The sequence below is a fragment of the Microcaecilia unicolor genome, chromosome 1, assembly GCF_901765095.1.
Source record: "Microcaecilia unicolor chromosome 1, aMicUni1.1, whole genome shotgun sequence".
NCBI classification, from domain to species: Eukaryota; Metazoa; Chordata; class Amphibia; order Gymnophiona; family Siphonopidae; genus Microcaecilia; species Microcaecilia unicolor.
In genome coordinates this window covers 204,211,196-204,226,583 of record NC_044031.1, presented here as the reverse complement: position 1 = coordinate 204,226,583, position 15,388 = coordinate 204,211,196, and the positions used below count along the sequence as shown (strand labels likewise).

The window sequence follows — 15,388 nt, the reverse complement described above, 5'->3', positions numbered from 1 at the left end:
GTAAGTTTTGGCTGCCAGTTTATGTATTATGCGATGGACTGTCAGCATTACCTTATGCTTCCATTTCCTTCCCCTTATAGAGTGATTTATAAAACTGAATGATTTATTTGTGACATTTATATCCCACATTATCCCAAACAAGTTTGAGTTCAATGTGGCTTACAATCAACAGTATTGGATACATAACCAAGAATAATGCATAAGAAAGTAATTTGTTGTAAGAAACCAATTTTACAATACAGTATCATAAACATACTGGGATAGTTATGGATGTTTAACATTTAGAAAATCTATTATGAATGAGAAATTGTACATGAAGTAAAGAGAAAGTTAATGGTAAATAGAGTAATAACCAATTCAGGTAATAATTAATTGGAATTGACCTTCTCTTACCATGCACCTAGATGGTGGAATATGCTTCCTTTTAACGTTTGCCATCAGTCTAGCTATTTGCTGTTCATGAAATACCTCAAAACTTGACTTTTTAACAAATTTTTACATAAGCAAAGATGTTAGCTCAATATTTGATAATAATGTAATTCATGGGATGTTGTTTCTGTTACTGTTTGTATGTTTTGTGAGCCACATTGATCCATTTACTGGTTATGCAGCATATAAGCTTTGATTGTATGTATATATAAATTCTTTCCCCGGACCTGACCCTACCCCTTCACTTACCTTGCCCACTTTTGAGACACCTAAATTTAGGCAAAAGAGCCTGATATAGGCACCTAAATCCATTGAAAATAGGCCTAAAAACATCCAGTTACCAGGGATCTACATTTTGCCCAAGATCCACAAGTCTATGGATTATAGTGAATAATGCTTCGTTACTGAAGCCTCTTTCACAGGTTTATAGATCATTTTCTGAAACCATTTCTTCTTTTGGCTCCATCTTAAATTAGAGATCATATTGCCTGTTCATCTAATAAACTTTTCCCCTAAAGTTTATATGCCTTTCAGTACCGGACTAATGAGAAACAGTTTTTAAGCCCCCTTTTAATTGTTATTTAACTGTCAAACACTGATTAATCAAGGCCTTTTTTTTTTTTTAGTTCCTTTCAGATATCAAAGGATATTGGTAGGATTCTTTTTAATTCTGGACTAGGAAACAAAGGGTTACTTTAATTTTATGCATCAGGTGAATATCCTTCCTATACGAATGTTTACCATTCTGGTTTTGAAAGGTTTCAGGGCCTTTTCAGTAACATTGTGCTGCTTTCCCTTGTTGTTCTTTTTTTTTCATTTTTCAAGTAGCAACAAGCATTCATGGTTCTTAAGTTGAACGTTGCACTGTCTGGTTAAATATTAGAAAGGTAGATTGATACTTGACGAAGCTGGGGAAGTACTATGTCTGGACCCTTGTTGTATTTTTGACCAGGTCTTCAGACCTGAAGACTACAACTGCATATTGGATTACAAAGGTAGAAACACCCATTTCATGGCAATTGCTGTTAAAGCTGATCCTTACCCCATTCCTGGTGATGCAGTCTACGTCTGACATGTTGCTAGTTGCGCTCTTAGGAATAAATGAGAGAAATTAACTGTCAGCTGTTTGAAGTGATATGTATTTATTTATTTAAGTAGCTTTATTAAGGAGTCAAAGAAATTTTACCATTGAATTCAGAAGTGGTGTGCGTGACGTGGAAGGGCTACTGAAGAAGCCCTGATTAGGCATGAGATACTCCTCAGCATCCACAATTTCCCCCATTTCCTCCTCATCCATCACAGTGCGAAAGAACTTGGAGTCAGAGGGGCTTGGTAAGTCCATTCTCTCATCACCCTGTTAAAAAGAGAGAATATACCAATGAAACAATTTATTATTGAACGTGCACTGTCAGTATGCAACAGCAGCGGGTTACAAAGACTTTTACAGCAATCAACTGTCTATTACAGCATGAGAGAAAGTGTCATAAGTGAAAGTGGTTTATTCTGTAACACCTAAGGTTCCCAAGTGTCTTCACAGTTTAGGGATATACATAGGGAAAACATTTTCAGTTCATTATTGGTTCTTTTGGAGGGGCATTTTCGAAAGAAACGTCTAACTGTGAATTTGGACGTTTTACAAAGATATCCAAATTCAGAGGTGGGGGAGAAGGTAATTTTCGAAAAACGATGGACGTCCATCTTTGTGTTCAAAAATACCATGGACATCCTTGGATTTGGATGTCTTTGATTTTCGGCCATTTTCGAAAACAAAAACGTCCAAGTCTAAAACGTCCAAATTCAAGCCATTTGGACGTGAGAGGAGCCAGCGCTTTTAGTAGACTGGTCCCCCTGACATGCCAGGACAGCAATCAGGCACCCTAGGGGGCACTGCAGTGGACTTCATAAAATGCTCCCGGGTATACAGCTCCCTTACCTTGTGTGTTGAGCCCCCCCCAACCCCCCCCCCCAAAACCCACTACCCCCAACTGTACATCAATACCATAGCCCTTATGGGTGAAGGGGGGCACCTATATGTGGGTACCGAGGGTTTCTGGTGGGTTTTGGAGGGCTCGCTGTTTCCTCCACAAATGTAACAGGTAGGGGGGGTAGGGGCCTGGGTCCACCTGTCTGAAGTGCACTGCACCTACTACTAAACTACTCCAGGGACCTGCATGCGCTGTCATGGACCTGAATATGACATCTGAGGCTGGCATAGAGGCTGGCAAGTAATATTTTTAATCATGTTTTATGAGAGTGGGAGGGGATTAGTGACCACTGGGGGAGTAAAGGTAGGTGATCCCCTATTCCCTCCAGTGGTCATCTGGTCATTTCAGGCACCTTTTTGTGCCTTATTCGTAATAAAAACAGGTCTAGGTGAAAACGTCCAAGTTTTAGTGCTGGACGACTTTGCTTTGTTCCATTATGGCTCAAAGACATCCAAGTCTTACCGTGTTTCCCCGAAAATAAAACACTGTCTTATATTAATTTTTGCCCCCCAAAATGTGCTAGGTCTTATTTTCAGGGGCTGTCTTATTTTTCGGGGAAACATCGGGGTTGGCTCGCCCGCCCTCCGTCGCTCCCGGAACTAACCTTAAACGCCTCCTTTCACCTTCGCAGCAGCAAGGCAGGCAACTCCTTCCTTCCGTGTCCTGCCCTCGCCTGACGTAATGTCCGCGATGGCGGGGCACGGAAGGAAGGAGAGGTCTGCCCTGCTGCTGCTTGCTGCAAAGGTGAAAGGAGGTGTTTAAGGTTAGTTCCAGGAGCGACGGAGGGTGGGTGGAGGGGGGGCCCGGTGACCTCGGGTGGGGGGGGGGGGGGGGTGGCCCGGGGGCGGCCTTGTCCGGCTCTCGGTGGCCCTGCTTTCAAACAAAAATTTGCTAGGTCTTACTTTCGGGGGAGGCCTTATATCTACCAATTCAGGAAAACCTCTACTAGGTCTTATTTTCGGGGGATGTCTTACTTTCGGGGAAACAGGGTAGGAACGCCCAAATCCCGCCTCAAACTCACCTCCTATATGCCCCCTTGAGATTTGGACGTCCTTGCGACGGACTTCTGAGAAAGAAGTCCAAAATCAGGTTTTGATTATACCGATTTGCACGTCTCTGTGAGATGGATGTCCAAGTGCCGATTTATGTCACTTTTTGGATGTCCATCTCTTTTGAAAATGAGCCTGTTGGTCTTTTAGCTCCAATTTTTGGACCTTTCGGTTCATTTCACATTTTCATTTTAATAGAAGTTTTTAAACAACTTTTTAATGTATGCAAATTGACTTAACATATGTTAATCCATAGGTTAACACATGTGCCACTAAGGGGGTAATTCTATAACTGAGTGCCTCTACGGAGGCACCCTGAGACAGTGACATAGCACTCATAGGCTGCCTGCGGCTTGCACTAGGACTTCCTCTCTGAACCATCCTGCCCTTCACAAAACAGGACGTTGATCAGAAGGGGTGGAACGGTTCAGGTATGAAGTCCCGATGAAGGCCGCAGGCAGCCTGTGAGTGCACTTCCGCTGCCATGGTGAAGACAGCAGCAGAGACGATTGTAAGGTAAGGGGGGTGGGCGGGTCTGACAGGGGGTGATTACGCAACACATGCACCTTGTATAAATATGCCTCTGCCCTGAGATCCATTTCAGAACCAGGGTGACTAGGTTCTGTAATAGAATACAAGTATAACTCATTGGTCACTCAACCTCTAGGCACCCACACTTATCCACAGAGTGACAGATATAACTTACAGTATTCCATAAGTTACGTACGTAAGTGGGAGACTGTCTGTGTCTCAACCCCCCCTTGCAAATACATGCCATGCAAGATAGGGGGGTATTTATAGAATAGTTCCTCTGGGAAATACGTGCATATAATCACCTATCTCTGCACGTATGTGTGCAACACATGCATAAATGTTTGCACCTAGTTCATAGAGCTGTCCTTTAAATTTAAGGCATACAGATGAATCATCTGCATGCTGACAAATGCACATCCCTACCAGATCTGCACATATACTAACACAGTCCTGGTTGTACTGTGAACTCTGGAACCTGAATGGACTTTTGATTAGGGAAATCAAAAGAGAAACCAGTGCTATATAAAAAGTGAACATAGCTGGCCTTATTACCACTTTGGCTGGACAATAAGAGCAGAATTTTAGAAAGGGCATCCAACTCAGAACATGACATCCATTTCTCATTGGAGTGGAGGAGTGGCCTGATGGTTAGTGTAGCAGGTTGCAGATCTGGGGAACTGGGTTCAATTCCTGCTGCTGCTTGATGGTCAGCAGTGGGTTGAGATCCTGAGGAACCAGGTTCAATTCCCTCTGCTGCCCTGTGTGACCCTGGAAAAGTCACTTAACCCTCCATTGCCCCAGGTACTACTTAGATTGTGAGGTGTCTTTTACTAAAGCTTAGCTCGAGTTATCTGCAGAAGGGCTCATAGGAATAAAATAGGCCCTGCTGTAGATAACTCAAGCTAAGTTTTAGTAAAAGACTCCATGAGTTCACTAGGGACAGACCCAGCACCTGTAAAATGAAACTGTAAACCGCTTAAGCCTAAGCAGTACATAAATACTGAAATGAATATATTTTAGAACAGGATCTGCCAACATACAGCCTGTTCTAAAATACATGAGATATGGACTTCCAAGTGCTGGCTACGTCCACTGTTCCCTCTAAGCTGAGTCAGAGTTCTCCATCACATTTTCAATAGTGAGGGACCAAGTTTTGCAGGACTCCAGGAAACCTGCCCATCCCTAGAGATTGAAAACACAATATTGAAGCAGCACCCCCTACTGCTAGCAATGCAGTTGGGGGACACCTTCTCTGCTTAGAGGGAACAGTGGCCACATTCAGTACGAACATCCTTTTACAAACTGAAAAGTCCAAACTATGAACAGAGTAAAACAAAGGACATGAACGTCTTTGTGGCAGTACAGGAATGTCCATATTATAGAATTTGGGTTATGCTGCCCTGGAGTAATCAAGGAGAACATAAGTATGCTTTACCGAAAAGAAAAAAATCTTCTTAAAAAGGAATTCTTGTGATGATTTGAAATTTTTCACCAGTTTATAACCATGTCCTGACGCAGAGCTTTGGCTTGAAATGTGATTGCATCGGCTATTCAATTACTGGTGCTGCCATCTAATCACTGCTAAGATAATTTAGTTCCATGCCTTCCATACAGGATTGCTTTGTGTTTATCCCACACATTTTTGAATTCTGTTACCACTTTCATCTCCAACACCTTCCGCGGGAGGGCATTTCAGGTATCTACCACTCTCTCCGTGAAAAAGTACTTCCTGATGTTATTCCTGAGTCAGCCCCCCTGCAGCCTCAACTTCATGTCCTCTAGTTCTACCACCTTCCTGTCTCTGGAAAAGGTTTGTTTGTATATTAATACTTTTCAAATATTTGAACGTCTGTATCATATCAACCGTGTCTCCTTTCCTCCAGGGTATACATCTTCAGGTCATCAAGTCTCTCCTCATACGTCTTGTGGTGCAAACCTCATGCCATTTTTTGTTGCTTTTCTTTGAACTGCTTCAAGTCTTTTTATGTCATTATCAAGATACAGCCTCCAAAACTGAATACAATACTCCAAGTGGGGCCTCATCAACGACTTGTACAGGGGCATCAATATCTCTTTTCTTCTGCTGGTTATACCCTTCTCTATGCAGCCTAGCATCCTTCTGGCTGTGGCCACCACCTTAACACATAGTTTTATCACCTTGAGATCCTCAGACACCATCCCCCCCAAGGTCTCTCTCCTGAGTTGTGCTTATCAATCTCTTTCCTCCTATCTCATACATCTCCTTTAGATTTCTGCACCTTAAGTGCATCACTCTGCATTTCATCACATTAAATTTTAACTGCCAAACCATTGACTATTCTTCTAATTTTTGGAGAATGTTTCTCATGGTTTCTACTTCCACCAGGGTATCCACTCTATTGGCTATCTTCATAGCATCCGCAAAAAGGCAAACATTTCCTTCTAACCCTTCAGCAATGTCTCTCACAACTATATTAAACAGAATCATCTCCAGAACCAACCCCTGAGGCACTCCACTACTCACCTTCTTTCCTCCAAGCGAATTCCATTTACCACCACCCTCTGTTGCCTATCAGTCAATCAGTTTCCAATCCAGTTCACCACTTTGGGTCCTAAGTTCAGCCCTCTCAGCTTATTCATGAGTCTTCTGTGAGGAACTGTATCAAAGGCTTTGCTGAAATCTAAGTAGATTACATCTAGTGCATGTCCTTTATCCAGTTTTATGGTCACCCAGTCAAAGAAATCGATCAGATTTGTTTGGCAGGTCATGATGCCTCAGATCCTGAAATCCGCTGGATTCTAGAAAGTTAACTATCTTTTCCTTCAGGAGCGACTGCATTATTTTTCCTACCACCGAAGTGAGGCTTACCGGCCTGTATTTCCCACTTCTTCTTTGTCACCCACTCGTCTTCAATCCTGCGGAACCTCTCCTGTCTCTAAAAATCTATTAAATAAATCCTTAAGAGGTCCTGCCAGAATTTCTCTGAACTCCCTCAGTATTCTTGAATGTATCCCATCCGGCCACATAGCTTTGACCACTTTCAGATTTTCAAGTTGTTTACAAACACTTTCTTCCGTGAACGGTGCAACATCCACCGTAGATATACCCTCGGCAGCCAACAGCAGTCCTTCTCCAGGATTATCTTCTGTGAACACCGAAGAGAAGTATTTGTTTAGCACATTCACTTTATCCTGATCACTCCCCACATAGCTGTTCTCAGCATCTTTCAGTCTTACAATTCCATTCCTAGCTTTTCTCCTTTCCCCAATATATCTGAAAAGGGTCTTGTCACCTCTCTTGACATCTTTAGCCATTTTTTTTCTTCCACCTGCACTTTCTCTAGCCATATTTCCCTCCGTTTCTTTGAGTTTAATCCAGTAATCTTTTCCATGATCCTCTTCTTGCGTTCATCTGTATTTCTTGAATGTAGCCTCTTTTGCCCTTATTTTTTTGGCTACTTGGAGAACCACATAGGCTTCCAGTTTCTCTTGTGTTTGCTTACTTTCCTGTTGTCATATTTACAGCAGCTTTCAGCTTGGACTATTGAGCTTCCACTTCTCCTATGCCCACCTATGCCATCAGCTCCTTCTTCAGGTATTCCCCCATTTTACCAAACTCAACATGTCTGAAATCCAGTACTTTGAGTTTTGTGTGTCTGTACTCAACTTTTGCTCTTATATCAAACCATATGGTGTGATGATCACTATTGTCTAGGTGGGCACCCATCCAGACGTTGGAAACACTTCTTCTATTTGGGAGCACTAGATCCAGCGTTGACTGTTCCCTCATGGGTTCTGTCACCATTTGTCTGAGCAAAGCACTTAGACAGCATCACAATCTCTCTGCTTCTTTCTGATTCTGCTGATGGGATGTTCCAATCCACATCAGGCAAGCAGAAATCTCCCAGTAACAGCAGCTCCCCTTTCATTCCAAGTTTATGGATGAGTGTGCTGTGTTCAGCACTGTGAAGTTGTTGCATTTGTTGGGCATGACTCACTGCCCCTTATATGATGTCCCACCACACTAAAAAAGAATATGAAAAAACATCTATACGCATTATTATTGAGTTTATTTTGAATAGCATAGTTTTTTTGGAAATATGGCTGGAGTGCTTTAGAGGTTTTTGTTCTATTACAAAATGGCCACACAGATGTCCATGTGAGGATTAGCCTAATGGTGAAAGAAATCAGCTGAAGAGCGTCACAAGCAACACTCCCCAACTGCTCGTGGTGTGCTCCCACCCTGCCCACTTTGATGATGTCAGCAAAGGAAGCCAATAGACAGGATGCGAGTTTAGCACCCCACCTTCCCTTGTAGCCTGTGCAGCTGCACATAACTAGCTACTGCCCTGGCTGAGAACCAAAGGTCTCTGGTTCAAATCCATTGTAGCTATTTGTGTAATTTTCTTTTTCTTTTTTAAATTGTGAGCCCTTCAGAGATAGAAAAATACTTCCCTTACTCCCTCCAGAGGAGAGCAGCTCAATCAGAGCACCTTTCTGTAACCTGACGTGCCAAGCGTCAGGTCTAAATACAGATGTCCATCTTTCTGGACATGGGTGTCCTTTCCCTTCTGCAATCAGAGTTGGACATCCATATTCTGCCTTCTCCGTAGTCCCGCCCAAAACACACAGACCACGCCCCCTTGCCATATATACTGCAGTTTTAGACTTTCATCTTCCGGCTTTATAAAATCAGGATTTAGACATCCATGCAGTATGGCTATCTAAATGCCAGTTTTCAGATGTCCACAACAGGAATAGACCTTCTAAAACAATCAACTATGTTTCTACTCAAGCGAGCAGAACACTAGAATAGCTTGTACAAGAGTCTCTGATGCCGAAAACATTCACTTCCTTGTAGAACAGTCAATGATGCCATCTTACCCGTAACTCCCTAGCTCCTGCAATTCAAAATGGATTCTCCCTGCAGCACTGAGCTGTTTTCCAGCCAGGATAACTCACAGTCTGCATGTATGATTGATTGCCTAGTTGTGTGATCATGAGGCATATTTTCAAAGCACTTAGCCTTCCAAAGTTCCATAGGTTTCTATGGAACTTTGGAAGGCTAAGTGCTTTGAAAATATGCCTACATGTCTATCCAAAGTGTGGCTAGAAGTTAACTCAAATTTCACAGCCTTGTTTTCTTAACCATTAAAAAAGGAAAGCCAGCAAACTAAAATGAATGTATTTAAACTGAATTTTCATGAATAAGCAAGTTATGGCATTTGTCATGGGAAAGCCTTCTAAAGCAATATGCACATTAGTGGATAGGACTATAACTAATTAATTGAAAGGAACCAAGCAAATCTTGGAGTCACCATAACCTGATGCTAGGCAATTTTTTTTTGAATCAACAACATTTTTAAAAATAATTTGATTTAGTAGTTGGAAATTTTCTTTCTTGTTTCCCTATGCAAAATAATTCTTAGTATAAACTTAGCAGAAAAATTAAGCACATGAGAATTTTCTTATATCTAGCCTGTTTGCTAGAGTGCAGTAAAGTTTTGCATCAAAACTACTGCTAAGGATCAGAGCTGCCATTTTGAATCCAGCCTGGCAACAAGGCAGGAATGTCTGGGGATCGATCTTAACCTGCTACTAACCCACCAGGGAAAAGCCTTCTAAGTACTGCTGGGGGGAGGGGGTGGAGATACTACTGCCTGAGAGGGTGGGGTGGGGTGGGGTGGGGGTGTGTGGAGGGCATGGAATTTGGAAGGATGATGCTTAGGGGGATCTACCTTTTTTCAAACCTGTGGATGAGATAAATGCATGGCGATAGCAGAGGAGCAGAAATCAGGCAGGAGAAGCAAAAGCCAGGCACGGGAATCAAGCCTAGAGAATGTGTGAACACAATAAAATGTCAAGGTGTTAGCAGTGAGGTACCTGTATCACCAGATAGCGATGTGGGTCACGAGCCATTTTGACAAATTCGGCCGTCAACTCACGAAACTTGGGCCGGCTATCAGCATCAATCATCCAACCTGAGAAGATGGCAATGGAAAATGCAGCACAATGAGACCAACATTTTAAACAGCTAGGATACTTTAGTTATTTTTGACTCAGAGAGGTTTCAGTTTGCTCACGGATGGCAAATTGTGTACTCTGACCTTTTCAGGCATTACAAACTAAACCCTCATTTAGTCCTGTGATCTGAAATATCAATGGAAATTACATTCTATTTTTTTTTTGTTACATTTGTACCCCGCGCTTTCCCACTCATGGCAGGCTCAATGCGGCTTACATGGGGCAATGGAGGGTTAAGTGACGTGCCCAGAGTCACAAGGAGCTGCCTGTGCGTGAAGTGGGAATTGAACTCGGTTCCTCAGTTCTCCAGGACCAAAGTCCACCACCCTAACCACTAGGCCACTCCTCCAAATCCAGCCTTGCCATGAGTTTTCAGGTTTATGGGGCACAAATAGCAAGCAACATTTATTTAAATAAAGACAAGGACTACGTCCTCTTAACTTCATCGGAATATTCAGCCTGTATCTGCACAGGTACAATATCCGGTCTGAAGTGAAGCTATCCTTTGTCTGTGGTTGACTGTTCTGCTGACCAGAGTTATCCAGGTAACTCTACCATTCAGTGTTGAACATCAGCCCTGACTGACCAAAGTTAATCAGAGTTCTAACAATGCCCCCAGCATGCTTTCATTGATCTGGGGACTTGTGTGCATTATGACTTCCTGTATAGCAGTGGTTCCCAAACCTATCCTGGGGGGACCCCCCAGCCAGTCAGGTTTTCAGGATATCCACAATGAATATTAGATCCATTTGCATGTAGTGGAGGAGATGCATGCAAATTTCTCTCATGAATATTCATTGTGCATATCCAATTTAGCCAGTGAGTAGGAGGAGAAAGGTGGAAAGAAATTTTAACTATGATGATTTGGCTGGAAAACTTCCACATTCAGCTAAAGGGAAAGGGAAATAGGATTTGACATACTGCCTTTCTGTGGTTTTTGCAACTACATTCAAAGTGGTTTACATAGTATATACAGGTATTTATTTGTACCTGGGGCAATGGACGGTTAAGTGACTTGCTCAGAGTCACCAGGAGCTGCAGTAGGACTTGAACCCAGTTCCCCAGGATCACAGTCTGCTGCACTAACCACTAGGCTACTCCATAATAATTAGAGAAGAGATTGCCATTCACACATGCTATGATAAGTCAATCACTATTGCAAGCTGCTTTTCAGACATGTCGTGTATTTTTCCTATATAACCATACTTTCCTTCCTATAACCCAGCAGCCCATGTGTAAAAGGACTTATCGGTATAGGGATAATTCTATAAGTGGGAGCCTCCTTTGAAGTGCTCTGATGCTGTGTGCTGAGAGCCTGTTCTATAATGCTCTCTTGCATTTACACGCTATGCTGCTTATATGTGCTCTTACAGAAGAGCGCTCAGTCATTATGCTACCACTTATGCATGTAAGAACCAGTTTTCTGAAAATTTAGGCACGTAAGTTGTGTGTAACTGTAAGTGCCCTGCTATACAAGACCCATACCCGTTAATTTTCAGTAGCGCTATGCCACTAAACATATTCTCTGATCACCCCAGTACTGTCCATTTGGAGGGTAATTCTATAATGGGGAGCTCACTTTAGGCACTGGTTACGGCACCTATGTTAGACTATTCTATAAAGAAAAGTATTCCCCAGATTCTATAAATGTGTCCAAAATTGTGTGCGATCCTGAGATCCGCACACAAATAAATGAATGCGCCGTTAACAATCAATAACTGGCTTTTAACAATCAATTACTGATGTTAATTGGATTTAATGTGGAATTGCGCACAGATCTGGCTTCGTGTAATTCTAAAATAATTAGCGTCCAAATCCTCTCGGATGCAATCCAAAAGGGGACGTGGCCATGGAAGGGGTATAGGTGGGTCAAGGATGTTCCAAAGAATTGCACGCAGTTTTACAGAATTTGGGGACTGCATGCCCAAGGTGCATGCCAGGATTTAAACTAGTTCAAAGGTTTACTAAGGCATGCTAGCGTTTTTAGCATGCCCTAAAATTTAGCACATGCCAATGCTATAGACACCCGTATATGGGTGTCTCTAGCATTAGCAGGTGCTAAAAATGATAATTAGATTATAAGTTCTATTGAGCAGGGACTGTCTCTCCATGTTCAAGTGTGAAGCGCTGCATACGTCCGGTAGCGCTATAGAAATGATAAGTAGTAGTAGTATAGCACGCCTACAGCGTGGCTTAGTAAACAGGTTTCAGTTGGTTTAAGTCCTTGTGCCTAAAGTTGGGTGCCAGAATACGCACTAAGCGCCATTCTGTAAGGAGTACTCAGCCTAGAGCACCATTTACTGAATCCGGTCTTAAGTGCTTACTTATAGAATACTAGTGCAAATAACGAAAACATGCTTACAATAAGGCACAACTACTTAAACCCCAATGTATATCCTTGTGCCTTGTTTTGTTAGCACATATGCATGTAAATGATATCATTCTATAATATATGCATAAACCTGTATGCTCCATCCAAATTCCACTTATGAACATGCCTACTGGCCAAAGTACACACCATCAAATCATGACATGTACTTTTCTGCCAACTGATATTCTGTAAGGGATCACTGTACATAAATGACTAGAAGACAGCCATTTACACACTTTCCTACCACTTAAAACTAGGTGGCTCTGTAAAGAATTACCTCCAGATTGCCAGAATGGGACAGGAATGTTTTGCCCAGGAATTTGGATAGCAGTGATGTTCATCCACTATCCCCCTAATTCTAAAATTTTGAGCACCCAATTTCACACTTAGGACTAGATTCTACACACGGTGGCTAAAAAATCAGTGCTGAAAAAAATAGTGCTTAGTGCTATTCTATAAACCACACTTAAAGTTAGGCACGGTTTATAGAATAGCGGTTAGAGCTGGGAAGTGCAACTACATTTAGGCACGATCATTTACACCAATGAAAACCTGGTGTAAATCCCCGTGCATAAAGTAGGCGTAGATCCCTTTGATTCTAAAACAATGCACATAAATTGCAGGTAAGCCCCCAACTGGCCCATGCTCCTTTCATGGGATGCCACCTTTTCGGGTCTGCACACTAGAATGTATTAGTAGTGCTGTCTAATTCATCACTTGCATCTTCATCTTCCTTATCATCGTCATGCTGTCCAAGTACAGAGAAGGCTTTCTCACAGTTGTAGTCATTGTCTGTTATTGTTCTAACACTTTTTCATCTGATGGCAAACTGTTAGAATATCTTTGAGAATTGATGCAAAAATGTCAAATATGTGGGAACTCTTCAATCCTCTTAAGAAGACTTCTTTCTACAGATTCTGTTGATCCAGTAAACAGTCTCCACAATGTAATATTTTCTATGGGATGACCAACAGTCTGTTGTAGTAGACCATATGTGTGTTCACCAATTGCAACCAGCTTCAGCTTCATTTCTGCTTCAAACTGACCCAAACTCTCCACTGTTTGTGTCACAAGGTTTGCAATAGCAAAATTCTATTTCAAGTTTTGCAGTTTCATTTGGTTTACTGAGGAATCATCACTACATCTTGCTTCTGCTTTTACTTTTAACTGCAAGCATCAGATATAACTGAGTAAAAGAAGGAATAATTGGTGAAATTATTACTTTGGTAAAATTAAAAGTAACAAATGTTTCCTGTACTTCTTTACAAGCAAAAGTGACAACACGTTTACTTAAGTACAGTAATGAGTTACATTTACTTAGTTACTTTACAACACTGCCAGAGGGGCTATGTCTACCTCGAGACTACCTCTACCTCAGGAAGCAGGTGAAAAAGTAGAATGATCAACAAAACTCATCCAATAACACAAGGGAGACAGGAAAAGTCATATACAGTTTATCCGTAAATGAAGAGATGTTTAAAAATGATGACTCGACAGGGCACCTGTTTCGGCTAAAGTGCCTGCCTCCGGAGTCCTTATGTAACTGCTGTGCTTTGGTATTTTTTGGGGGATTCTTAATCTTTTTAAAGATTGTATCCATTTTTAGTAATTTTGTGAAATACTTCTTGCAACATTTTGGCTTTACCATACATGCACAGACTTTGGAGGCAGGCACTTTAGCTGAAACACAGTGCTGTGTTGTGTCACCACTTTTAAACATCTCTTCATTTACGGAATAAATTGTATATGACTTCTCCCATCTTGCTGGTGTTATTGGATGAGTTTTGTTAATCATGCTACTTTTTTGTCTGATTGTTCACGTTCATAGCAGATCTTGTTCCTCCACCTCGGTGGTTGATGTCTACTTTTCGGTGCCGTTTCCTGAATCTAGTCCATAGTGGCTGAATATCACTGCTACAATATATATATATATAGCAGTAGTTGTTGCTATCTATTTGGAGAGCAGTGCAGAATACATGTGAATTGTTTAAACATCACTGGACTAACATCTAATGATGAAGATACAGCATTAGCCTGGTAACATTGTAGAAGGCAAACCATATCATTGTTTAAATAGAAAAATGGCTCTGAAAATCAGGAAAGAAAATGAGTAATGATAATTAAAGGGTGATTTCATTGATGTGAACACTATGCCAGACCAACAGAACTCTGACAGCATATGCGATGTGATGTTGGTTCAGAGTTTCCACTTTCCCAAGATACATTCTCTTCATGTACTAGGTTCTCCTCTACCGGACTTACATTTCACCATGATCATGTAGACATCAATGGTACAGATGGGAGGCTGGGGCAGACGCTCTCCTTTCTCCAAGATGGATGAAATGTCACTGGCTGGAATTCCATCATATGGCTTAGACCCAAATGTCATTAATTCCCACACTGTGACACCTATGAAGAGGTCAAGAAAAATATGAGCCTGCAAAGAGGTGGGAAAATGTGGGATACAAATGCAACAAATCAATAAATGATAAATATTTGTGTTGTCTGCAGTTATTGGCAATGACTTTGAGAAGTGTTCACTCTGCTAGGATGGCCAACTGGTATTCAGCAAGTTCTCATTCTATCAAGTGTACTGATGGTGAAATCTCAGATATCTGAAAGGCTCCAATAAATTACAGGGAGGTGATAATTTTTCATAGAAAGTAATTTTAAGGACAAAGGTTCATAATATGATAGGATGAAGTGGTACGTTAGCTATGTTAATCCACTTATAAAGATAATAAATAGAAATAAAATAAAACAAAACAAAGAAAAGAAAATAAGATGATACCTTTTTTCTTTGCTTTGCTTTATTTTATTTCTATTTATTATCATGATATGACAGGAAAATTCAGAGGCAATATAGGAAAAGAGTTTTTTAAGGGAAAGGTTGATAGATGCCTGGCTTAATCTATCCCATGAAATTACTAACCACTTCCTCCTCCAAGAACTTCAAACCAAAGAAGAGTATCAGAAAACAAATGTGGTCATCAAACAGGTTATCAGGCTTCTTATGG

At 41.5% G+C, this 15,388-nt stretch overlaps 1 protein-coding gene across 1 annotated transcript in view; it reads right to left on the bottom strand.

Moving 5' to 3' along the window:
- Nucleotides 1-15,388, bottom strand: part of EGFR (epidermal growth factor receptor) — a 424,001-nt gene that overhangs the window by 5,567 nt on the left and 403,046 nt on the right. Inside the window, exons 23-26 of the mRNA XM_030203789.1 lie at nucleotides 14,634-14,780; nucleotides 9,860-9,957; nucleotides 1,616-1,783; nucleotides 1,472-1,519 (exon numbers count right to left, since the gene is read on the bottom strand). Of these exons, the coding sequence (XP_030059649.1) occupies nucleotides 1,472-1,519; nucleotides 1,616-1,783; nucleotides 9,860-9,957; nucleotides 14,634-14,780 (461 nt within the window). The remainder of the gene's footprint in view (nucleotides 1-1,471; nucleotides 1,520-1,615; nucleotides 1,784-9,859; nucleotides 9,958-14,633; nucleotides 14,781-15,388) is intronic.